Source organism: Heterodontus francisci, chromosome 31 (genome assembly GCF_036365525.1).
Source record: "Heterodontus francisci isolate sHetFra1 chromosome 31, sHetFra1.hap1, whole genome shotgun sequence".
Lineage (NCBI taxonomy): Eukaryota > Metazoa > Chordata > Chondrichthyes > Heterodontiformes > Heterodontidae > Heterodontus > Heterodontus francisci.
In genome coordinates, this window is record NC_090401.1 from 41,902,191 (window position 1) to 41,928,040 (window position 25,850).

The 25,850-nt window shown below is 40.1% G+C and overlaps 1 protein-coding gene across 8 annotated transcripts in view; it reads left to right on the forward strand.

Annotated features, from left to right (window-relative positions):
- Window positions 1-24,888, forward strand: part of LOC137347188 (homeobox-containing protein 1-like) — a 98,142-nt gene extending 73,254 nt beyond the window's left edge. For 5 of the 8 annotated variants that reach the window (XM_068011387.1, XM_068011390.1, XM_068011391.1 and 2 more), the window contains one exon: window positions 5,519-18,130. In XM_068011387.1, the coding sequence (XP_067867488.1) occupies window positions 5,519-5,659 (141 nt within the window). In that variant the 3' untranslated portion in view covers window positions 5,660-18,130. Of the gene's footprint in view, window positions 1-5,518; window positions 18,131-21,355 lie in introns of those variants that run through there. The other 3 variants (XM_068011388.1, XM_068011389.1, XM_068011392.1) reach the window with 3 other exon arrangements.
- Window positions 24,889-25,850: the final 962 nt, after the last annotated feature.

Genomic DNA, 25,850 nt, shown 5'->3' on the forward strand with positions numbered 1-25,850 from the left:
TCCCTTTCACCCTGAGAGCTATATCTAAATCCTTCTTGAAAACATACAATGTATTGGCCTCAACTGCTTTCTGTGGTAGCGAATTCCACAGGCTCACCACTGTCTGGGTGAAGTAATTTCTCCTCATCTCAGTCCTGAAAGGTTTACCCCGTATCCTTAGACTATGACCCCTGGTTCTGGACTCACCCACTATCGGGAACATCCTTCCTGCATCGACCCTGTCAAGTCCTGTTAGAATTTTATAGGCTTCCATGAGATTCCCCCCCTCACTCTTCTGAACTCCAGCAAATATAATCCTAACCGACTCAATCTTTCCTCATACGTCAGTCACGCCATCTCGGGAATCAGTCTGGTAAACCTTCGCTGCACTCCCTCTATAGCAAGAACATCCTTCCTCAGATAAGGAGACGAAAACTGCAGACAATATTCCAGGTGTGGCCTCACCAAGGCCCTGTATAATTGCAGCAAGATATCCCTGCTCCTGTACTCGAATCCTCTTGCTATGAAGGCCAACATACCATTTGCCTTTTTTACCACCTGTTGCACCTGCGTGCTTACCTTCAGCAACTGGTGTACGAGAACACCCAGGTCTCATTGCATATTCCCCTCTCTCAGTTTATAGCCGTTCAGATAATAATCTGCCTTTCTGTTTTTGCTACCAAAGTCGATAACCTCACATTTATCCACATTATACTGTATCTGCCATGCAGTTGCCCACTCACTTAACTTGTCCAAATCACCCTGAAGCCTCTCTGCATCCTCCTCACAACTCACCCTCACACCAAGTTTTGTGTCATCTGCAAATTTGAAGATATTACATTTACTTCCCACATCTAAATCATTAATATATATTATGAATAGCTGGGGTCCTAGCACCGATCCCTGCATTACCCCACTAGTCACTGCCTGCCATTCGAAAAATTCCTACTCTTTGTTTCCTGTCTGCCAACTAATTTTCTATCCATCGCAATACAGTACCCCCAATCCCATGCGCTTTAATTATACACGCTAATGTCTTATGTGGGACTTTGTCGAAAGCCTTCTGAAAGTCCAAATAAACCACATCCACTGGCTCCCCCTCATCCACTCTACTAGTTACATCCTCGAAGAATTCTAGTAGATTTGTCAAGCATGATTTCCCTTTCGTAAATCCATGCTGACTCAGTCCGATTCTACCACTGTTCTCCAAGTGCTCTGCTATAAAATCTTTTATAATGGACTCTAGAATTTTCCCCACTGCCAACGTCAGGCTGACTGTTCTATAATTCCCTGCTTTCTCTCTACCTCCCTTTTTAAATAGTGGGGTTACATTAGCTACCCTCCAATCTGTAGGAACTGTTCCAGAGTCTATAGAATCTTGGAAGATGACCACCAATGCATCCACTATTTATAGGGCCACTTCCTTAGTACTCTGGGATGTAGATTATCAGGCCCTGGGGATTTATCGGCCTTCAATCCCATCAATTTCCTCAACACCATTTCTCTACTAATACTGATTTTCTTCAGTTCCTCCCTCTCACTGAATCCTATGTTCCCCAACATTTCTGGTACGATATTTGTGTCCTCCTTTGTGAAGACAAAACCAAAGTATGCATTTAGTTGGTCAGCCATTTCTTTATTCCCCATAATAAATTCCCCTGTTTCTGACTGTAAGGGACCTACATTTGTCTTCACCAATCTCTTTCTCTTCACATACCTATCGAAACTTTTACAGTCAGTTTTTATGTTCCCCGCAAGCTTACTCTCATACTCTATTTTCCCCTTCTTAATCAATCCCTTGGTCCTCCTTTGCTGAATTCTAAACTGCTCCCAATCCTCAGGTCTGTTTTTTTTCTAGCAAATTTATATGCCTCTTCCTTGGATCTAATGCTATGTCTAATTTCCCATGGTTTGGCTATCTTTCCCGTTTAACTTTTGCGTCAGACAGGAATAAACAATTGTTGCAGTTCATCCATGCGCTCTTTGAATCTTTGCCATTGCCTATCCGCCATCATTCCTTAAGTCACATTTCCTAATCCATCATAGCCAACTCGCGCTTCATACCTTCGTAGTTTCCTTTATTAAGATTCAGGACCCTAGTCTCAGAATCAACTACGTCACTCTCCATCTTGATGAGGAATTCTATCATATTATGGTCACTCATCCCCAAGGGGTCTCGCACAACTAGATTGTCAATTATTCCTCTCTCATTACACAATACCCGGTCTAGGATGGCCTGTTCTCTCGTTGGTTCCTCAATGTATTGGTCCAGAAAACCATCCCGTATACACTCCATGAATTCCTCCTCTACGGTATTGTGACTAATTTGATTTGCCCAATCTATATGCAGATTAAATTCACCCATAATTACGGATGTTCCTTTATCACATGCATCTCTAATTTCCTGTGTAATGCCATTCCCAACATCACCACTACAGTTTGGGTGTCTATATACAACCCCCACTAACGTTTTTTGCCCTTTAGTGTTTCTCAGCTCTACCCATATAGATTTCACATCGTCAGAGCTAATATCCTTCCTCACTAATCTGAACCTTCAAATCTGAAACTTTAGATAAGTGCCCTGGGAAATTTTTTGACATCCTAGATTCTCAGTGTTGATAATTCTAGTACCCAACTACAACAGGTGCAATGTTGTTATATCAGGACTGGGAAGTTAAAGAATTTTGAGAGAATATTCACAGCCAAAACTATACTCATTAATGATGGAAACTAATATGTAGTTATTTTAACAGATATTTGGAAAAATCTGCATCTTTTGTGGGTTTCTTGGATAGACTTTGTCATAAGTGAGTGGCTGGGCAAGTTATACTGCTGGCCCTATATATTTATATATATATGGCCCGCTTGATTGGCACCCCATCTACAAACATTCACTCCCTCCACCACCGACGCACAGTGGCAGCAGTGTGTACCATCTACAAGATGCACTGCAGCAACGCACCAAGGCTTCTTAGACAGCACCTTCCAAACCCGTGACCTCTACCAACTAGAAGGACAAGGGCAACAAATGCATGGGAACACCACCACCTGCAAGTTCCCCTCCAAGTCACACACCATCCTGACTTGGAACTATATCGCCGTTCTTTCACTGTCGCTGGGTCAAACGCTGGAACTCCCTTCCTAACAGCACTGTGGGTGTACCTACCCACATGGACTGCAGCGGTTCACCACCACCTTCTCAAGGGCAACTAAGGATGGGCAATAAATGCTGGCCTGGCCAGCGATGCCCACATCCCATGAATGAATAAAAAAAAAATATCTGTACCTCTGTAGAGAGAACAACAACAACAGGAGTTGTATTTATATAGCACCTTTAATGTAGTAAAACATCCCAATGCGCTTCACAGGAGCATTATCAAACAAAGTTTAACACCAATAAGGACAGGGAGGAATAGTTTAACAGTCACAGTCTTGTAGGATGTCATTTGCGACTTTGATAAGAGGCATTTCGGTACTGTGGCAGGTGCAGAAACCTGATTGGAGGGATTCAAACATGGAGGTTTGGGAAAGGTGGGCACAGATTTGTGAGGTGACAGCACATTCACAGACTTTGGAGAGAAAAGGGAGGTTGGAGATGGAGCAGTATTTCGCAAAGACGGAGGAGTCAAGGGTTTTTTTGAGGAGAGAGGTGATGATAGCAGATTTGAAGGAGAAAAGGTCAACACCAGAGAGGAGAGAACTGTGAACAATATCAGCTAACGTGGGAAGCAGGAAGGGAAATTGAATGGTCAGCAGTTTAGGGGAAATAGGGTCGAGAACGCAGGAGGTGGGTCTCACGGACAAGATGAGCTCCGTGAGGGCACACGGGAGGTAAGAGAGAAACTAGAGAAAGGTGCGAGTTCAGGGCTGGAGCAGTGGGGAGTCTTAGCGAATGTTTGACCTGGTGGGCTTGGGAAAGGGAGAGAAGCAGCAGAGGCAGCTGATCGAATGATCTCAATCTTATTGACAAAGATGTCCATGAGCTCCTCACACTTGTTGGAGGTGGGGTTGAAGGAGACAGGGAACAGCGTTTAAGAAGATGGTTTGCAGTAGAGAAAAGAAGCCAGGACTATCTTTGCATTCCAGGATGATCCTGGAATATTGAGCAGTTTTGGCAGATGAGAGCAGAACCCAGTGGTGCTTTATGTGGTTCAGCCAGGTTTGGCAATGAATGGCTAAACCAGGTGCATGCTATATCTGTTCAATTTATTTTATATTTATTTATTCAGCCAGTCTGTTCACAACTTTGGTATCACATTGGACCCAGAGATGAGCTTTCAACCTCATATTTGCACCATCACTAAGATCGCCTATTTCCACCTCCGTAACATAGCCCCACTTTGCCCGTCTCAGTTCATCTGCTGCTGAAACCCCATTCATGCCTCCGTTACCTCCAGACGACTATTCCAATGCAGTTCTGGCTGGTCTCCAACATTCTACCCTTGGTAAACATGAGGTCATCCAAAACTCTGCAGCCAGTGAGTTAACTCGCACAAGTCCCATTCACCTATCACCCCTGTGCTTGCTGACCTACATTGGATCCAGGTCAAGCAACATCTTGATTTTAAAATTCTCATCCTTGTTTTCATATCTCTCCATGGCCTCGTCTCTCCCTATCTCTGTAATCTCCTCCAGCCCCACAAACCTCTAAGATATCTGCATTCCTCTAACTCTGGCCTCTTGAGCATCCCTGATTTTAATTGCTCCACCATTGTGGCTGCACCTTCAGTTGCCTAGGCCCTAAGCTCTGGAATAGCCTCCCTACACCTCTTCTCTAACTCACTTTCCTCCTTTAAGGCACTGTTGAAACCCACCTCTTTGACCAAGCTTTTGGTCATCTAACCTTATATCTCCTTTTGTGGCTTGGTGTCGTATTTTGTTTTATAATGCTCCTGTGAAGCACCTATGGACATTTTATCAGGTTAAAGGCGTTATATAAATGTAAGTTTTTGTTGTTATACAGTGAGTGTTTATGAACTGGAATGCACTGCCTGAGAGGGAGGTGGAGGTAGATTCAATCATGGTTTACAAAAGGGAATTGGATAAGCAGCTGAAGGAAAAAGATTTGCAGGGTTACAGGGAGAGGGCGGGGGAATGGACTCGCTAAATTACTCTTGCAGAGAGTCAGCATAGACTCAACGGGCTGAATGGCCTCCTATGCTGCAACCAGCCTATGATTCTATAAGTCTGCATCCCTTGAAGGTAAGTGAACGGAAGTGAGGGCTGTACCCGGGGAATACCAGGGTGAGGAGGAGTAATGGTTTCAATGGGAATGAGGGAATCAAAGGTTGATGGGATGCTGTGATTGAGCTCGTCGGTAGCTACAGAAATGTTTTGGTGAATGGAGGGCAAAAAGTTGGACAGTTAGGATTTTGAAAGTGCAGTTTTAAGTGTAATGGGAGAGTTTTTTATAGGGGTGGACATAGAAGTAAGACACACAACATACGTTAATGCTGAACTGTAACATTGTGTTTGATTTTTGTTAATTCCAGTGCTACTTATATGGCAGTTTGTGTTTTTCCCCTCCTCCCTTCCGTAGGATGAAAATACTTGCCATAGTGACCATCAGCAAGACCCCATCTCATTGGCTGTCGAAATGGCAGCTGTCAATCATTCGGTCCTAGCTTTGGCCGGCCAGGGTGGAAGTGAGATCAAGACAGAAGCAATCGACGATGATTGAACGTAAGGCTGAAGGCAATCAGGATTATATAATGTTATAGACTATAGCCACCTTCTTCCCTATTATATGTACTGTTCTGCAACAGACTATTTAGATGTATATTTATCATTTGTTTGTTCGCTGTGCGTTAAAATTGAAAGAAAGGTTCTCATATCATTTTTATAGCTGCCAATGTGATCATCTCATATTAACATATCAGTGAATAGAAGTTGTCAGGTGTGACTAGTGCTAAGGTTTGCTGACGGCTGACTGTGAACTCAACAACCATGTTTTTAATGTATTACTGCACATTACCCAATACAGTTGAAATTATTAGCTGAAGGCAAAATAAAAGCATTTTCTATTTTCTACATAGCTAGTTTTTTATTAGGGAGGTACGAACAAAAGGTCAAACCAGACCAAACTGGCCCAAAGTCGGAAGTTGTATGGGCTCAGAACTCACACCCTGCAGTTCCTTCAAGGTTCCAGTTTCTGGAAACTGAGAAACTAGTGGCTACATACACACAGTACCAGATTTTACGTTGGGCTTTTCAGATTGGGCTTTGTTCGTTTGCTCCTACTTTTTAGCATGTTTTTAAATCAGGGATAGGGTAGACATTGTATGGTCAAATCCCATTGTGGTAATTCTCTGATGAAATCACTTCCCTTCTGATCAAATTTTATTTTTAATATTTCCTTTTTAAGTTAATTGTAGAAGATTTGGTTGTACTTCAGCCTTCAAGCATTCTCTGGATGAGCCTCCAAACCCTCTCTTCATGTCTGTTTGTGTATGTGCAATTAGATGGTGAAATTTACAATAACTAAAACATACTCATTAAAATTTGCATCTCAGGTTAAGGAGGAACAAAATGTTTGGATCTGACATACCCTCCATAAGTGACAATTTGCAGTCACTGGGTTCGTTCTGCCAATTTCCACTTCTCCAGAAGCAAGGTTATATTTAATTGAGATATGTAAAAACCTCACTATTACAATGCTCCCGTCAGTCTAACAATCATTGTGTCCATAATTGAGGTCAGTAACTGCACAGTATTGTTTTTATATAGAGGAGGTTTTGTACTGTGTAAAAAGTGTTACAAAGGCTAATTCAGTATTAAATTTGATGTCAGAGAAATTAACTTGTTAGCTGTTTACTATGGGGAGAGGTCACGCACAAGGACTAAACACGCAGGGTGCTCACATATTATGTGCTAAAGATCTACCCACAACTAGAGAAATATTTTCAATGCCACATAGGTTTCATTATATCTGGTGCTATTGCATCTTGTAACAACTATCCATAAAACAGCACTGTTGTTTCAAAAATTACACTTCTGGTTATTTGGAAATTGGTGGGTAGCAAAACAGCGGCTACATTTACCAGGGAAGGCCAATGTAGATACAACTGGACAGTTGAATTTGCTACCTTCTCTTGCATTGGTTGAGGAATGTCATTCCCATTGATAGAGATATCCCTAGCTGTACTGTCCAATATTCTTGCCCAGGAGGACACTAGCTTAAAGGAGGTTAATTAAAGTCTACATGGGGTAGACGTGTGGATGAACACTTGCAGTACTCAAGCTTGTCAGATTCAAACTTTGTGCTCATTTGCAATGTGATTGCCTATGAATTAAGAATCCCAAGTGACTTTGTAAATGGGTTTCCAATGTCGTAAAACTTTCTCATCCAGGAATTTGGCTTTAGTTGCAGTGTCTCCACATCTCCCAAAGTTGAAGAAAATTTGACATGTTACTGATATTTTTGCAAATGTTTCTTTACCCAAGGTTTGAGACTCTGGTTCATGTCCAGTTCAAAGTTGTTCCCCTTGAAGCTACTGTTGCTGAAGAAAGCTTCAAAGGAATGAATCTTAAGTAACTTTTTTAAAAAAGAAAACCTGCGTCATCGCCATGGATGCAATTCTAGACTGTAATTAATCATCCAGATTCACAAGCATTCCTGCTTCCGGTGAAGTAGTTCAGTAAAAACAGTACCACCTTGAGTTTGGCAAAGTAGCAGAGAATCTAGAAACAAGCTGGTCTAGTCCCAGTCTATAATGATGCTGGTTGCTAAGCTAACAATGTACTAATACTGTCCTTGTGCACTGCTGCTAGGATAATGACAGATGTTGCATATATTAATTTACTTGGCTGTCAGCCTATGACACAGGAAAAAGAGTGTAATTCAGTGATAAAATTTTCTAGTGTTATTTTGATTATTACCATAGTCAGTATTCTATACATTCTGACCTTTGTTTATGCAGCATTAATCTAAGGCCTCACCTGATTTCATCCATTTATGTGTTAAGTGTTACAGCCATTAATAGCTTCAGACTTGCAGAGCGGAGATGGACCAAGACAATAGTCTTTGGTTTTCTATAGGATATTCTCATAGCTCGGGATGTTGTCCTTTATCTTGATATAATGGATGCCTTAATGTTGAAATATTCACAAACCTTAAATTCATACTTTGTCACTATTACTGTCGAAACCATAATGTCCTCACATGACATTCTTTTGTATGCTACTTTAAAAGACATATTAACTCATTTATTTATTTTAATTGGATTTAGGTCCTCATTAAAACAGTGGACAAAGAGACATCATACAGACACTAACATTTGTACTGTGTAACCAGAGGGACACTGAATTTTGAAATCACAGTTTATTCACAGGAAAAAAAATCTGCAAAACTATTTTAATGAATTTCTAAAACAGAATCATAAACCCCATGACATATAACTTACTAACTGAGAATTGGTCACCTATAACTCATGACTGTTGTTCACAGGATATGAAGTCACCCATATTAATTTTAATGAGAATAGTATTTTGCAGTTTAATGTGTAGGATCCTCTACCTCTAAATTCTCATAGACATTGATAGTCTACTGATAATAATGCCCACGATGAAAGTATGACAGAATTGTTTTAGAGTCACAACAGAGTCATTTCTACTGTGGGGCCTAACTTATAAATGTGGGAGATTATTGACTCAAGACACTCCTCTTCTCCATAAATGTTGCTTTTGGCATGTGCAAGAGGTTGTGATCAGAGTTGAATCTGATTGCTATGATTTCTCATTCCGGCTCTTTCACGGTTACAACCAGTGGCGCTTGCATAAGTTGCAATGACATTACTACAATCCATCGCTTTGTAAAACATCATAGGACCATTGCACTGATGTATGTAATAAAATCATACGTACATACGCTAGACCAACCTGATGAATGCAGCCAGCATTGTTACTGCAAATGGCATGTCCACAGTCTGGTAGACCAACCAACAGAGATCTGCATAATCCACTGCAGGTCTCTATCAAATAGATGCTGGATTGTGAGCAAAACCTAGAGGGCTCTGACTTTTAATTGACAGTGTATCAAACTTTTGATTAATTTGTAGTTTTATTGCTGCTTCTGGTTTAAAAATAAATAAATTGAGACAAATTACAAAAGTAACTAAGAAAATAATACTTTTTAATGAACAAGTAAATTCAAACTTGTCTTGCTGGTCTTTCTGTAGGGTCCAGTAACTCTAGTGGTGGACTACCTGATGGGTTGTCTATCTTTTAACAATTGTCTTGATTGGGTCAGCTTTATCAGCTGCCTTTATGGGTGTTAGCTATAATTGCACATGATAGTGAGCCATTTCATCATGGGTGGGTGAGAAAAACAACATCTGGCTCACTCTTGAATTACAGTTCATATGGGAATTATGCTTTAAGAATGAGCCAAATGAATGGTCACAGAAAAGCTTGTAACTCAGAATGTAACAACTTAACAGCTAAATAATAATATATGCTGGCAGGCAGCCTGAAAAGAGATAATAGGCAGGAAAAGGTATTCTGCGAAGCAAAATATCAACCTAGTGCTTTTGAGATGTTGAAAAATATTGACCTTCTAGACTAAAATATGTAAAATTAAATGGGCCAAAGGACAAGGTGTAGACCATTGGATGATTGTAAATGAATGAGTGAGTGAAATTCCTGTGTTACAGCTACCACAAGATGCTTTAGTGAGCATTAATATGTAGTAATTTTACGTGTTAACAAAGTTATACAACATTTGCTAATTCTTGCCCATGTTCCTAGTATTCCTCTGGGGAATAATCTGTTTTAATGCACAAATTCAATGTTAACATTCTTCGACCTTCTTAAGACTTAGTTAAGCACCAATTAAAGGCAAATGTGCTCATGTTTGCCTTCCACTCATGCTTGGTATAAAGACACATTATTCCAGTAGGAGAGTCAGGAGAGATCCAGCTTGGAAGTGTAAAAAGATTGTAAGGAGTGACTTAACTGTTTCAATCCGCGCAGCAACATGTGCATGTTAGCTAGTTTCACTTTGCGAGACAAATTTTTGAAAGTGGAGGTTTGTTAATAGAAGCGAGCCTCCTAGGTCCAAGACCATAGGAGGAAGACCACCAGGACCTGTTACTACCTCCGGCTTATATCCAGTGTAGTCAACAGAATTACCTTACCAAGGAACACTATGAAGGAGGTGAGACTTCCTTGATGAATTGTGCCATCAGCTGAAACTATGCTTACTGATGAGGAACAATATTAGCGGTGTACTGGCAGTATCCGTAAAATCAACAATATTTTCAGGCAACAGGAGGAAATGTGGCAGGAGTCAGTCAGTATGCAGTTTCCCATAACAGAACCAAAATATTCCCTTTTGACATGTTAGGGACTACATTGAATTCTGCACCAGGATATAGTAGTAGACAGAGACATGCAGAGTTTTTAGAAAGATATGGGATTCCCAGGGTACAGAATTACATTGGCTGTACCCAAACTGCCAATCAATATGCTTTGTAATGTCCCATGGTACTGTTCAATGAAAAAGGGATACTACTCCATGAACACTCAAATGGTGTGAAAACACTGCCACAAATTTTATATATCAATGATGGTTTCGAGGGAATGCTCACAGCATATGGGAATCATGGGTTCCTCACTCATCCCATGGGGAGTTCAGTTTAAACAGTTGGCTCTGCAGAGATCTAGGATACCCATTTGAAACATAACTCATGATACAGCTATACAACCACATACCCTTCAGGTAGGAACCTACAGTAAAGCATGCATAAGAGTCAAGAGCTTCAACGAATAGATATTTGATATGCCAAAGGACTGGTTCTGATGTCTGGACTATACTGCCACTGCTGTACAATGTGCCTATAGAGAGTTGTCATGATTGTAGTAGTGCACTGCATGCTGTACAGGGTAGTTCTCCTTTGGCTTCACATCTGTACATCTTTATGTGTAATTTGTAGTTTTTGTCATCTGTGTTGTACTTCGATTTCTCCCAAAAATTATGCACTCCACAGCTTTATTGGCCCAATGAGCAAAATTCAAATGGGTGAAGTGGCTAATTAACGATCTAAGCAGTTTTATAAAGGTGTTTTTGGATTCACCACTTAGCTATTAACTAATTTTAATGTACAGTAAGACACCTGAACTTACAGGAAGCACAGAATAAAAGTTCCTCTGTACAAAAAAGGGGAAAAAATTTAGTTCCCATTAATGCATTGGCTGGACAGTAAGAGGAATTTCACCATGTGGAAGGTGCTTTTTTCACTTGGAGCAGCATACTGAATGATTGAGCAGGCATTAATTTCTGATCATGGTACAAATTTAACTAATAATTGTTTAGGACTGACAGAGTTCTCTCTCTCTCTCTCCCCATCCTGCCTACTCCACCATTCACAACAATTATAGTATGAGGTCCCAAGCCACCTGTCATTAATGGGCAGAAAAGTCACAGGCAATGCTCCTGTGATTTTCCAATGAGCCACCCACTATGTGTAAGGGTCCAGTGGTTGCATGGGGCTTTCATATTCTCAACAACTGTTTTCAAAGGGTTTACTTTGGAACTAGAAGAAAGAAAATATAGAAGAAAGATGATGGACAAAACAAAAAAGATCAGATTTTATTTATGCCACTGAAGCTTACCTTTAGAGGTAAGGATATCTGGCTGAAACGAAGAAAGGAAAAGTATATGCTTGACGGGTGGGTGGTGGGGTGGTTTAGAGTACTTGGCTTTAAGTTTTGAAAACACACCACTTACATTAAAGAATGTGATTTGGACACATTGACAAACACACAAGATTTACACTGGTCTCTGAAATCATGTAGGTTCTTGATATCTCATTATTAAATTGAATAGTTTAATCTCAGAAATGTGCTATCCTTAAAACAGAAAACAATTAAACATTCTATCTTGTGAATGTCAGGTGAAAATAGGATCAGGTTTGATTGTGATGCCCTAAACAGTTGATTAGTTTCCCAGTGCCAGTTGGTATGAAGAATGGCTACTAGGGCGAGTTACCAAAGGGTTGCTGCTGCCTTTTCAACTGTGCACCATTAAAGTTGGTGTCTTCAGGAAAGGGGGCAGTGAGAAAACAAACAAATCACAAACAGTAAGGTGCATGCAGATTGTTATGGGATAAATGTGACCCAGGATACGATCAGTGTACTGAGCACATCAGGAATGAATAACTGTTAGCAGCTAAAACATTATCGGACATAAAGACTGCAGAATGACTAAGGAAAGAAAGAATTTACATTTATATATCTTTTATGTCCTAAGGCATCCAAAAGTGCTTTGTAGTCAATTATTTACTTTTGAAATGCAATCACGATTGTCTTGCAGGCAAGCACAGCATGAAATTTGCACAGATATAGGTCCCCCAAGCAACAATGACCAATTAATGTGTTTTTGGTGGTGTTGCTTGAGGGAGGAACATTGACCAGGATACTAGGAGAATACTCCGTGCCCTCCTTTAATTAGTATCTTGGGATCTTTTATCTGAGCTGGAAGATAGGGCCTTGGTTTAACAGTACCTTTGACAATGCACTGAAGTGATAGGCTGGATTATGTGTTCAAGTCCTGGAGTGGAACTTGAACCCCCAACTTTCTGACTCAGAGGCAAGAGAGTTACCACTGAGCCAAGCAGAAAATTAATCTTAATTGCACTGATATAGATAAGTATTTTGTAAGTAGTATGTCATAGTACACCATATTGCACTGCAGTCAATTTCTAGCACTGATGCTGTCAAGTTTTGCAGCTGACAATTAGATATGATAACTGTATTTTTAAGGATTCTTTCCAAAGTGCGAAGGAGTATATTGAAACAAGAGCACCCTCTGGTGCATGGCTTCCATTTTGCAGGCATAACCATTTAACATATATTTTAACGATCCCACTATACTGTACTTATTTACCCATGGATTCTTATACCATGGAAATGTGGAGGTGTTACCATGTGGAAGTCATATCCCTTTTGACAGGTATTCTGTTAACATATAATGCTCACACTTTTTTATTCTTTCATGGCATTTGAGTGTCATTGGCAGGGCCAGCATTTGTTACCCATCCTTAATTGCCTTTGAGAAGATGGTGGTGAGCCTCCTTCTTGAATCATTTCAGTCCATCTGGTGTAGGTACACCCACAGTGCTGTTAGGAAGGGAGTTCCAGGTTTTTGACCCAGCAACAGTGAAGGAACGCGATACAGTTCCAAGTCAGGATGGTGGGAATTTGGCTTGTAGGGGAATTTGCAGGTGGTGGTGCTCCCATGCTTCTGTTGCCCTGTTCTTCTAGATGGTAGAGGTTGAGGGTTTGAAAGGTGCTGTTAAAGGCGGCTTGGCGAGTTGCTGCCGTGCACCTTGTATATGGTACACAAAGCTGCCACTGTGCGCCAATGGTGGAGGGAGTGAATGTTTATGGTGGTGGATAGGGTGCACATCAAGTAGGCTGCTTTGTCCTGGATGGTGTCGATTGTGTTTCCAGCAGAGGAGGAGACAAATTCGACCATTGAGTCTTTCCTGGCTCTTCCCTAGAGCAATCCAAACCTAATTCTACTGCTGTTCTCCCAAAGCAATGTATCTTCTATTGTCCAGTAATGTGCCCAACTCTACCTCACCACCACCTCCCTTGACCTCTCCACTCTCTTTAAATTGTTAGACTGCTTGTCAAACATCCAGTACTGGCTGAGCAGAAATTTCTTCGAACTAAATACTGGGAATACGGAAGCTATTGCCTTTAGTCCCCATGACAAATTCCGTTCCTTAACCACCGACTCACTCCCTCTCCCTGGCAACTGTCTGAGGCTGAACCAGACTATTCTCAACCTAAGTGTCATATTTAACCCAGGATAAGCTTCCAACCACATATCTGTACAGTCACTAAGAGCGCCTATTTCTGTCACTATAACTTAGCCTGTGACTCTGCCCCTCTCTCATCTATTGCTGAAGCTTTTATCTATAATCTCTAGACTTGAGTATACCAATGCATTTCTGGCTGGCCTCCCATGATCTACCCTCTGTAAACTTGAGGTCATCCAAAACTCTGCTGCCCATGTCCAAACTTGAACCAAGACTCATTCACTCATCATCCTTGCTCACTGACCTACATTGGTTCTCAGTTAAGCAATGCCTTGATTTTAAAATTCTAATTCTTGTTTTCAAATTCCTCTATGGCCTGACCTCTCCCTATCTCTGTAATCTCCTCCAACCCCACAGCCCTCCAGGATATCTGTGCTGCTCCAGTTCTGGCCTCTTGAGCATCCCTGACTTTAATCGCTCCACCATTGGTGGCCATGCTTTCAGATGTCAAGACCCTAAGCTCTGGAATTCTCTCCCCACCTCTCTTTCCTTCTTGAAGATGCTGCTTAAAAGTTATTTCTTTGACATAGCTTTTGGTCACTGCACCTAATATGTGGCTCTGTGTCACATTTTGTTTGATAATGCTGCTGTGAGGCACCTTGGTAAATGTTACTACATTAAGGTGCTATATAAATAGAAGTAATTGTTGTTGTTGTCCGCTTTTCTCTTAAGAGATTTGGTAATCTCTGCCTCCATCATTCCTTGCAGCAAAGCATTCCATGATCAAAACAACATTTTGCACTAAGAAATTTCTAACTTCTCTTCTCAGTCTCAGTGAATATTTTAACTGATGGGTTCTAGGAGGCCTCAATTTCGAGGCCTTGGCCTAATTTTCATTGGGGTAGCAATCATTGGGGCACAAATCTAGCTAGCCAATATCCAACAGACAGGTACAAGGAAAAGGGACAAAAATAATTACAAACATACCATTGCTGAACATCCTCGATCACATCACCCATGAAACTGGCAATCAGGGTTCTAGGAGTTCAATTTGCATACCAAAAAGGGTCCTACCGCCCGAAACCTCTGAGTGCTTTCCACACCCAGTGGGAGGCCCTTTCCAAATGGCGCCAGTTGTATTGTCAGTGTTAATGGGGTGGTAAGACTGCCAATCCCATTTTGAGGCCTTTGTCGCGAGGCATAGCCTGGAAAAGCAGCACCCTAATGATTCCCAACCAGAAGATACAGTCTTTCCTTTATTCACCCTATCAAAATCATTGTTTTTTAAAAGAACATCTAATAAATCCCATCTTATTCTCTGCTGTGATAGAAATAGTCCCAGTACCTTAAGTCTCCCGATATAAGTATGCTTTCACATTTCTGGCATCATCCTGGTAAAATTTCACTGCATGCTATCTATGGCTTTAATGTCCTTTCTATAATGGAATGCCCAAAACTGCATACATATAGTAGTCTAACAGTGGTCTCACTATTGCCTTGTATAAATTCTCTACTGTAGAATTAATAATGTAGACTTTATGTTGGAACCTACATACATCAGTGAAGTGCCAGTTCAGTTTGTAAAATGGTAAACCTGAGAATCACAACATTTAGATGTACAATTGGCATTTACTGATTTAAATTCAACAGATGTGGAAGCTTTTAGCTTAATTGGTGGTGGTTCGACTGTAAAGCTCCATTGCACATCTTTAATGTCCTGCACATTGTAGGAACAAGCAATGTTTGCTGTTGTGTGTGTGTGTGCATGCTTGGCTAATGAGTTGAAAACGGTCTTTAAAAAGTGAAATGAAGACTTAATTACAGTGTTATTAAATCTGAAACAGATTGGTTTGTGCCGAGTTAATTGATTTCAAATGAGGTGACAGTTGGGATGGTACAATTAGTCTCAATGGCCTGGGCCAAAGAGGGCAAGATGATAAGTCAGGGCTCGTGATTCTAATTGTTGTCCAGTTAACCATATTGGAAAGTGTGCGTGTGTGGATATCAGCAAGCTAGGAGAAAATTGTATGAAAAATATCAACAGCTCTAAATACAGTGAAAAGCAAATAAAATTCCTCATATTACAAACTGAAAAGCAAGCTTAAAAAGCATAATTTTAGTTAAGTGGAATTAAATATTAACATTGTAAAATTTCTTGAAAATTGGCTCTTAAAACTTTTGGCTATTGCCAAACATATCCAAAAGTTGCCTTTTAAAAAAAGGAATGCAGTAACTATAGCCACTGTACCGCATTTCAAATGTCACAACTAGAATTCTACAACTAACCTAACTAGAACTACTAACTTTATGCACTTTATTTTGTTTTACTAAGTAAATATACTCAACATTTACTCTGCATGATTTTGAAGGATGCTGTTAATTAAGTGCAAAATGATTTTTTTAAAAAAGTTTTATCTATCCTATTGTTTTAAAACACTTCAAAGTTGCCTTCCCCCTCAAATACACACCTCCCAACTCTCCAGTATAGTAGGACAAATGAAATTATGGATATTTCTACACTCCCATTGTTCCATGCACCATTAACAGAGAGTTTGCTTGCTCTAGGAGGATGATGGTGTTCATTTTTCCGCCACTTTCTTTCGGATCTTCTGGCACTTAAGTAGCTGGTGACATCACTTTTTATTCAATATTTGCTTCAAAGTAACACCAATAATAGCCATAAATAACCATTCAACAGTACTTATTTTTAGTTTCAAAATAGTTGCAAGTTCAAGTAGTTGCCTACATGATTGGCCAATGACACAAGAGTTGGTTTATATCAGTCTCATGTGAGTACAAGAGTATTTTACCACTCGTGGCCCAGAGAATGAAGTTTTTAAAAAAAATTGTATCAGACCAGGCTTCATCTTGGCCTTCCCTTCCTTCAGCATATCATTTCTACTCATGAAAATAATTACCAAGAGCTCGTAACAGAAGTTAGAGAAATTATTGATGGGCTAATAGAACCCACTTTGTATGTTTCTTTTAATCTGTCATCTCTGTAGGATGGCCCTATCCTAATAGGAGAAAGGGCCCCTGTTTGCTGTTTAGAAGAAATCAGAAATATATTTGGGAAGATCTGTGTTCCCTATTAGTAGTGCAATTGTAAACTTGTTCTTTATATTCACGTTTCTGATTCTCCTACAAAAAGTGAACAAAGGAAATCCTCTTCCATCGTGTCAAACATCAACATTCCCAAAAGCATATAAACTGCAACTGCTGTTAAGTCTTATTTTTATATGACTACTGCATCAGGCTGATTTAGACAGGTCTGCCATCTTCAAAAATTAATTCTCAATTTGTAAGTTGTTCATTGATTTTCACAGATCAGGATGTAAGTTTGACCAGCACATTTCTTTGTGGTTTGAGGTTTGTACCTTTAAAATGAAAAGCGTACAATTCCATTAAAAGTGCCTCCATTATCCTATATTGTTCATATGGCTCAACATCTCAAAAACATTACATCATAATCTTTTATCCAGTGGATGCTACCATAATGATTGTTAGATTGTATACTGGCACAAAAGCAAAATATTACCAAGAAATCTGAAATTAAAACAGAAAATGTTCAAATACTCAGCAGGTCAGGCAGTATCTGTGGAGAGAGAAACAAGATCTAACGTTTCAGGTCCATGATGTTTTTTCAGAACAGAATTATTGTATATTGGCACAGTTGTTTTCATTCTCCGGTTTAGTTAATACATAGCCAATTGATTTTTGCAGTTCAGTTATCTTGACAAATGCCATTCATTGATTGTAGCAGTATATATAGTACATGGTGGCAGGCATCCATTTGAAAAATCTGATCTATTCTTCATTTGGCTAAAAGAGGCCTCCAGCTGATATTGGGTCAAGCACAAGTAAGATCATAATTAAAGTGATCTTAGTGAATTTGAAGCCGGAAGGACTAGCTTAAACTATTACTATTTAATGTTATAGTTGTTACACTGCCACATTTGTGCCAGAGCAAATCTAGCTGAGGCAGATTCATGCTAGGCATTAAAGAATAATGAGTCCATACAAGGGAAGCCCAAGCTTCTTTGCGAGGCCTGGAGGAGCACTGCTGGCCCACAAGGAAACCCAATATAAAACTCATCTTCTGGGTCTCTTCTGGCCCAAATCTAGCTCCTGATAGGTTTGCGCAACACTGCTTCCCAGGTTTTCTTTTAGCTTGCAGCCTCAAGATCCAAGCGATTAAAGGTCTCAAGTGCTCTGCTCTGGTTGGGTTTAGTTTAGTTTAGTTTAGAGATACAGCACTGAAACAGGCCCTTCGGCCCACCGAGTCTATGCCGACCATCAACCACCCATTTATACTAATCCTACTTTCTTTCTTTTGGGCCTCCTTATCTCGAGAGACAATGGATACGCGCCTGGAGGTGGTCAGTGGTTTGTGAAGCAGCGCCTGGAGTGGCTATAAAGGCCAATTCTGGAGTGACAGGCTCTTCCACAGGTGCTGCAGAGAAATTTGTTTGTTGGGGCTGTTGCACAGTTGGCTCTCCCCTTGCGCCTCTGTCTTTTTTCCTGCCAACTACTAAGTCTCTTCGACTCGCCACAATTTAGCCCTGTCTTTATGGCTGCCCGCCAGCTCTGGCGAATGCTGGCAACTGACTCCCACGACTTGTGATCAATGTCACACAATTTCATGTCGCGTTTGCAGACGTCTTTATAACGGAGACATGGACGGCCGGTGGGTCTGATACCAGTGGCGAGCTCGCTGTACAATGTGTCTTTGGGGATCCTGCCATCTTCCATGCGGCTCACATGGCCAAGCCATCTCAAGCGCCGCTGACTCAGTAGTGTGTATAAGCTGGGGATGTTGGCCGCTTCAAGGACTTCTGTGTTGGAGATATAGTCCTGCCACCTGATGCCAAGTATTCTCCGAAGGCAGCGAAGATGGAATGAATTGAGACGTCGCTCTTGGCTGGCATACGTTGTCCAGGCCTCGCTGCCGTAGAGCAAGGTACTGAGGACACAGGCCTGATACACTCGGACTTTTGTGTTCCGTGTCAGTGCGCCATTTTCCCACACTCTCTTGGCCAGTCTGAACATAGCAGTGGAAGCCTTACCCATGCGCTTGTTGATTTCTGCATCTAGAGAAAGGTTACTGGTGATAGTTGAGCCTAGGTAGGTGAACTCTTGAACCACTTCCAGAGCGTGGTCGCCAATATTGATGGATGGAGCATTTCTGACATCCTGCCCCATGATGTTCGTTTTCTTGAGGCTGATGGTTAGGCCAAATTCATTGCAGGCAGACGCAAACCTGTCGATGAGACTCTGCAGGCATTCTTCAGTGTGAGATGTTAAAGCAGCATCGTCAGCAAAGAGGAGTTCTCTGATGAGGACTTTCCGTACTTTGGACTTCGCTCTTAGACGGGCAAGGTTGAACAACCTGCCCCCTGATCTTGTGTGGAGGAAAATTCCTTCTTCAGAGGATTTGAACGCATGTGAAAGCAGCAGGGAGAAGAAAATCCCAAAAAGTGTGGGTGCGAGAACACAGCCCTGTTTCACACCACTCAGGATAGGAAAGGGCTCTGATGAGGAGCCACCATGTTGAATTGTGCCTTTCATATTGTCATGGAATGAGGTGATGATACTTAGTAGCTTTGGTGGACATCCGATCTTTTCTAGTAGTCTGAAGAGACCACGTCTGCTGACGAGGTCAAAGGCTTTGGTGAGATCAATGAAAGCAATGTAGAGGGGCATCTGTTGTTCACGGCATTTCTCCTGTATCTGACGAAGGGAGAACAGCATGTCAATAGTCGATCTCTCTGCACGAAAGCCACACTGTGCCTCAGGGTAGACGCGCTCGGCCAGCTTCTGGAGCCTGTTCAGAGCGACTCGAGCAAAGACTTTCCCCACTATGCTGAGCAGGGAGATTCCACGGTAGTTGTTGCAGTCACCGCGGTCACCTTTGTTTTTATAGAGGGTGATGATGTTGGCATCGCGCATGTCCTGGGGTACTGCTCCCTCGTCCCAGCACAGGCATAGCAGTTCATGTAGTGCTGAGAGTATAGCAGGCTTGGCACTCTTGATTATTTCAGGGGTAATGCTGTCCTTCCCAGGGGCTTTTCCGCTGGCTAGGGAATCAATGGCATCACTGAGTTCCGATTTGGTTGGCTGTATGTCCAGCTCATCCATGACTGGTAGAGGCTGGGCTGCATTGAGGGCAGTCTCAGTGACAGCATTCTCCCTGGAGTACAGTTCTAGGTAGTGCTCAACCCAGCGGTCCATCTGTTTGCGTTTGTCAGTGATTATGTCCCCCGATTTAGATTTGAGGGGGGTGATCTTCTTGATGGTTGGCCCAAGAGCTCTCTTCATGCCATCATACATTCCTCTGATCCTACACTAATCCCATATTCCTAAAACATCCCCACCTGTCCCTATATATTTCCCTACCACCTACCTATACTAGGGGCAATTTATAATGGCCAATTAACCTATCAACCTGCAAGTCTTTGGCATTGGAGGGTGTTGGGGGGGCGGGGGGGGGGGGTGTGGGTGGGAGGCCAGTAAACCCACATTATGATGAAATACAAAAGGTTTATTTCAAAATTGATTTAAACCTCTCATTTGAATAATCAGAACTATATAAGGCAAAATGGATGTTCGGAAATGTCAGCTGCTTGTAAATATAGATACTGTGTCATTTTTCAAATGTTTTGAGCTTCACCAGAATCTGTAAGCTCAAATCAGTGAATGTTAGAGTTAGGGAACCACAATGTTGCTATCTGTTTGGAATTTAAGGTTCTTGGTTGACTGAAAATCAAACTCTGACGTATAAATTGGATTCATCCCCTTAAGAGAAAGGAGCAGATATGGGAAAGAGGTTACCATTTTCAAATAGAATATGTTGGTGTATCAGTATAATCTGTATGCACCATTGGATTTATAAGTAAATGCAATTCAGTGTTCTATTTTTTGGTTTAAATAGGCTTGGATCTACAAGTGGATCAGTGAGCTATTGTAATGTAAAAGCAGAGGACAAATAGATATAGGGTCAGTTGTATCAGACATAATAGCAACAAACAGCAAGTTATACAGACAGAAAGAATTAACAAATTCCAAAACAAAATTGATATATTGATTTCAAGATTGGAGCTGCTTTTATTCTGACAAGTATTGCCACGTTTTCAGAAACTGCCAGACTAGTTTCGCCACCAGGCTGCTGCCCTATTTTTAGTTCTGTTAGTGTGGAAAAAGAATATATATAGATATGAAAAGATCCTGTATCTAGGGCATTTAAAATATATGGTAGTGTTAGAAATGGGATGAGTATATATCAAGCTTCTGATATTTAATTTACAATTGTCATGTGACTGAAATCAGCAGCAGTTTAGCCCATTAAATTGTTCCAGATGTCTGCAAACAACATCATTGAGGACAATTAAGAGTTGAGTTGGACAGCTGATGGTTTTCTAGTACTTATGCCACACGTAGGCATGCTTTTGCTAATTGTTTCTGTCTGTGTTTCATAGGCAAGATCTCATAAAAATAATGTGATTTACAAATAGTTCCTGTCTAGATTGACCCTGAGCTATGTTTTCAAAAGCTATTACAAGTGATATGCTGCATGCTCTGGTTTAATTATGCTGGGATCATCCTTCCTCTTCCAGCTTATTTACTAATGGCACTACACGTTTTTATTGGGGATTACCTGAAGATGATGAAATGGGACTATTGGCTGAATAAAACCAGGACTTCTCACTGCTGGAATCAAGCAGCAATAATACATCAATACCTTTTGAGGATATCCTCATCTATGAAAAGAACTAGTTTAAAAATTCAGCTTAATTTAGAAACTAATTTCATCAACATTTATCTGATTGGATTGCATTTGCTGGGCAATGTATTTGGGGAGAAAGGCAGGTGTGCACACTACATTCAGTGCATTTGCTGACCTAGCCATTGGCAGACCATGTATACTCATCAATAACCTTCTATTTTCAAAGTGTTTAATTTCTAAATGGACGCGATCATTTTCAGGGGACTGAAGTGGTACAGTGGATTAGCACAATCTCCTCCTTTCACATTTGGGACATGGACTCAAATCCAATCTCCTCTGAAAAATGCAAGGGTCCTATATAAAATGAAAATGGACTGTCTAAACCAAGTTCTCAGTGGGAATAGGTCCATAATTCTAACACAAATGAACAATCTCTCTGTTAAGCCATGAAGATAGAAACAAATGGACTGATACAGGCAGAAGCACATTATTGCAGTAAGATAATGGGGGCTTTACACCTCGTCTGTGCTATACCTGACCTCCCAATAGTTGGTTCAGAGTGGGATTGGAGGAAGTCTGGGACCAGGTTAACTGCCCAATCCTTTCATACTTCATTGGCTGTAAAGTACTTTAGGGCATCCTGAGTTTGTGAAGGACACTATATAAGTGCAAGTCATTTTTTCTTTTTTTCATGTAGGGAATGCACAGAAATTAGGAAGTAGAGTTTGCACTTCTTGAGCCAGGGATGTCTATTTTTAAAAACATACATAGATCAATGAAATTAAAATAGCATTTGTACTGTTAATATCTTGATTTATTGTATCACTATATGACTCTATAGTTGACATTTGTTAAATGTTTAGAATACTGGTGTTCATAATTTTAAAAAACTTCTACCAATTTTTCAAATTGTACATACAACCAATGACTGTAAATGTCTTGGACAATTAAAAATGTAAACTAAAATTAAAATGCCCATCAATCCACCATTAATATTTAGCAAAATACACAATTTGCTGGATTAGAAATTGTGGACATCATAATGTGTTTTCCCCAAAATAATTTAATATAACTAGTGATAATAGCAATAGATTAAAAGTTTAATAATTCTATGCACTTCAAAGTAAAACTTCCACAAACAATGTAGATAATTATTTTTTGGAACACTGCCTATGTTGATCTATCAAAAACTTTATCAGGGGAAACAGATGCTAGCCATATGGCTTTTCAAATAACTTAAATAACATAATATTATGGCATGCCTAATTGTGTGACTTCATGTGGTTTCATTTATTTTAGGTGAGTTTTGTACAAATAATCACCATGTCCATTTGTATGCCCCATCTAATTGAGATGGATGACAGTGTAAGAGATTACAGTAGCACCTACATGGAAATTTGATGAATTGTTAGACCAACATGGAGAATAGTCAAAAAAAATTGAGAAATCTGGCCCAGAGTGATGAACCTTGAACTTAAAAAAATAAATTGCACTATTGGTTAGTAGAAAAGGTACAGTATTATACTATTCATTCTGCCAGATTTAAAGGGTTCCTACTTTACTGTGGGCAGTGTATCGCACTTAACTTTGTATCCTATTTAATTGTCTGGTTATTTAAAAGACAAACTTGGGCTTCTCCCAGCTAGTAATTTCTGTGAAAGACTGTTGAGTTATGTGTATAACAAAGACAGGTTTTAAGTCTATAGTTTTGCAAGAGATATATGTATATACGTATACAAGATATTAATGCTACCCACATCATCTTTCCAATCCCTGTTCTGAGATTTAAAGGGTAATACTTCATCATTCACCAACTGAGTCTAGCCAGTGTAAATGTCATACTTCTAAAGTCTTCAAAGATTGTCCAGTTGCATCCAATTATTGTAAATATTTTTAAAAGCACTTTTTTAAAATAAATTACTTTTTGTACTCTGGTATGTTTTAGTGTATAAAAGTAGATGATCATTTGCATACTTGAGAATTATATAAGGTGCATAATTACACTGCCCACAGCACAACAGTAACATACAGTACCCATTTAGACCTCTTCATTGACTGGATTAGACCAGCTTCCAGCTGCAGCTTTCAAAGTAAAAGAAATGTGGCTTCTAAAAAGGTGTGTAAGGGGAGCATCCACATTATTTTTCTGTACGATTTACAAGCATTACATGTAATTTGCTGTGAGTTTTTTTTAAGTAACTATTGAAATACTATACACTGTAAAATCATTACTGTTAAAATTACTCTTACTTTTAATGCACTGTATTTAAGTAACTTCTCACGTTTTTATTTCGTTCTAAGGAAATACAGGACATCTTATCTGTTTAACCAAACTCATTGTACAAAAAGTCTAATTATAGATTGAATAGTATCTGTTAAACTATTGTAGTAACATATGCTTGAAAACAGTTTTCAGTTAAGCTTGTACTAAAATTCAGCAAGGCAACTATGAATGTGTATTCACTAATTTGTTAACGAAATCTACTGCCATAATAGTTAATGTTCGGGTTATTTTCCACTTAAGGGCACTGGTTTTGTGCCTGTTGTGTCCAGAGGTTAACTGTAACTACATACAAAAATATGCAAGAGAAAATTGATCTACTGAACTATCAACTATTGGATGTGTCTATAATATTGTGAAATTTATAATAGCCATCATCAGTTTACCAATACCTTTTAAAATTATACTTTCCCCCTATGTGGTCTTTCACCTTTTTTAATTAAAAGTGTAGGTGAACCAGCCACAGGTTTCAGTGACTGATGTCTATGCCACTCTATGCTCAGCCAACAGGTGCACTTTTTGTAAGGACAAGAACCTTTTGGGGGTTTGGGGTGGGGGCATGGATGGGTGAAGAAGGATGGCCTGTATCAGTTTTTCTCTGTAAACACGACTGCAAGACAGTGCACCCAGTGGTTGAGACAAGAACTGATGGAGTTCATCAGAAGCTTGGCCAGTGGATTTGAGCATCAAACTAAGCACTGGAGTATGAACAGAAAATGTTGGAAATACAGACCCGATCTAGAACTTATGCTCAAAACCACAGAACTGTAAACCAAGCATTGTAGACACTACACTACAGGGACAGGCTCACAAGCTGTTTATCATGCAATGCATGATGGCACATTAGTGGAAAAAATGCCCTTCCATATATTCTGTCCCAGGAAAGTGACTGGAAATAAAAGGAAAAGGGAATTGTAAGAATTTGGTTTATTTGTATTCTGTGCTTGTGAATCCTGTCCTTTGTTCCATGTCCATACATATGCTTCCATATGTATATAATTTGTAGTTAATGGTCTGGATTAGTGCCTTTTGACAGTAGACTGTTATAGAACCCAATTTATAGTTTTTGTATATTTTCATTAATTGAATTTTTTGTTAGTTCAAATTTTATTTACCCCAATAAAGCAATAAACATACTCAAATGGGCTTGCTTTTTTTTTGGAAAGACCTCAAATAATTTCTCATTATCTGTGTAAAGTTGTTCTTCCTGACTTTGTTTATAAAAAGCAATGCTTTAGGATAGATTTGGGAGCACATTCTTATTTTAATACACTGCATGATTTGCAAACTTTCGGGGGAGACAGTGGTTTAGTGGTAATGTTGCTGAACTAGTAATTCAGAAGCTCAAGCTAATGCTCTGGGGACATGTATTCAAATCCCACCAGGGCAGTTGGTGGAATTTAAATTCAATTAATTAATTAATTCAAGTAATTAATTTTTAAAAATCTGGAATTGAAAGCTAGTCTCAGTAATGGTGCCATGAAACTATCATCGATTGTTGCAAAAAAAAAATCTGATCATTAGTGTCCTTTTAGGGAAGGAAATCGGCTGTCCTTATCTGGTCTGGCCTACATGGGACTCCAGACCCACAGGGAGAATGGTTGATCTTAACTGTCCTTTAAAATGGCCTAGCAAGCCACTCATTTGTCAAGGGCAATTAGGGATGGGCAACAAATGCTGGCCTTGCGAGCGATGCCCACGTCCCATGAAAGAATTTATAATCGAGGATAATGCCATTCTTTAAAAAAAGAAATGAAGCAGAATTAGCCTTACAATGTTTGAATCTGTGGGCTAGCACAGGTAACAGTGCCATCTTACTGGGGTCTTAAGGATCTTATTTGAGAAATATTCGCAAGCATTCAAATGCAGAAGACTGGTTCTTCAGCACAGACATAATGGGCTGAATGGCCTCCTTCTGTGCTGTAAATTTTCTTTGTTCCCATATAGACTTGCTGCAGACTGCCTTTATTCAGTGCAAAAGTATCTTTTAAGTGCCCAATTAATATGCAAGATGGCCTGGATATTGTATTAGCTTTTCCACATTAAAAGCAGCAGAAACCGTTACATCATAGGGCGGCGCAGTGGGTAGCACCGCAGCCTCACA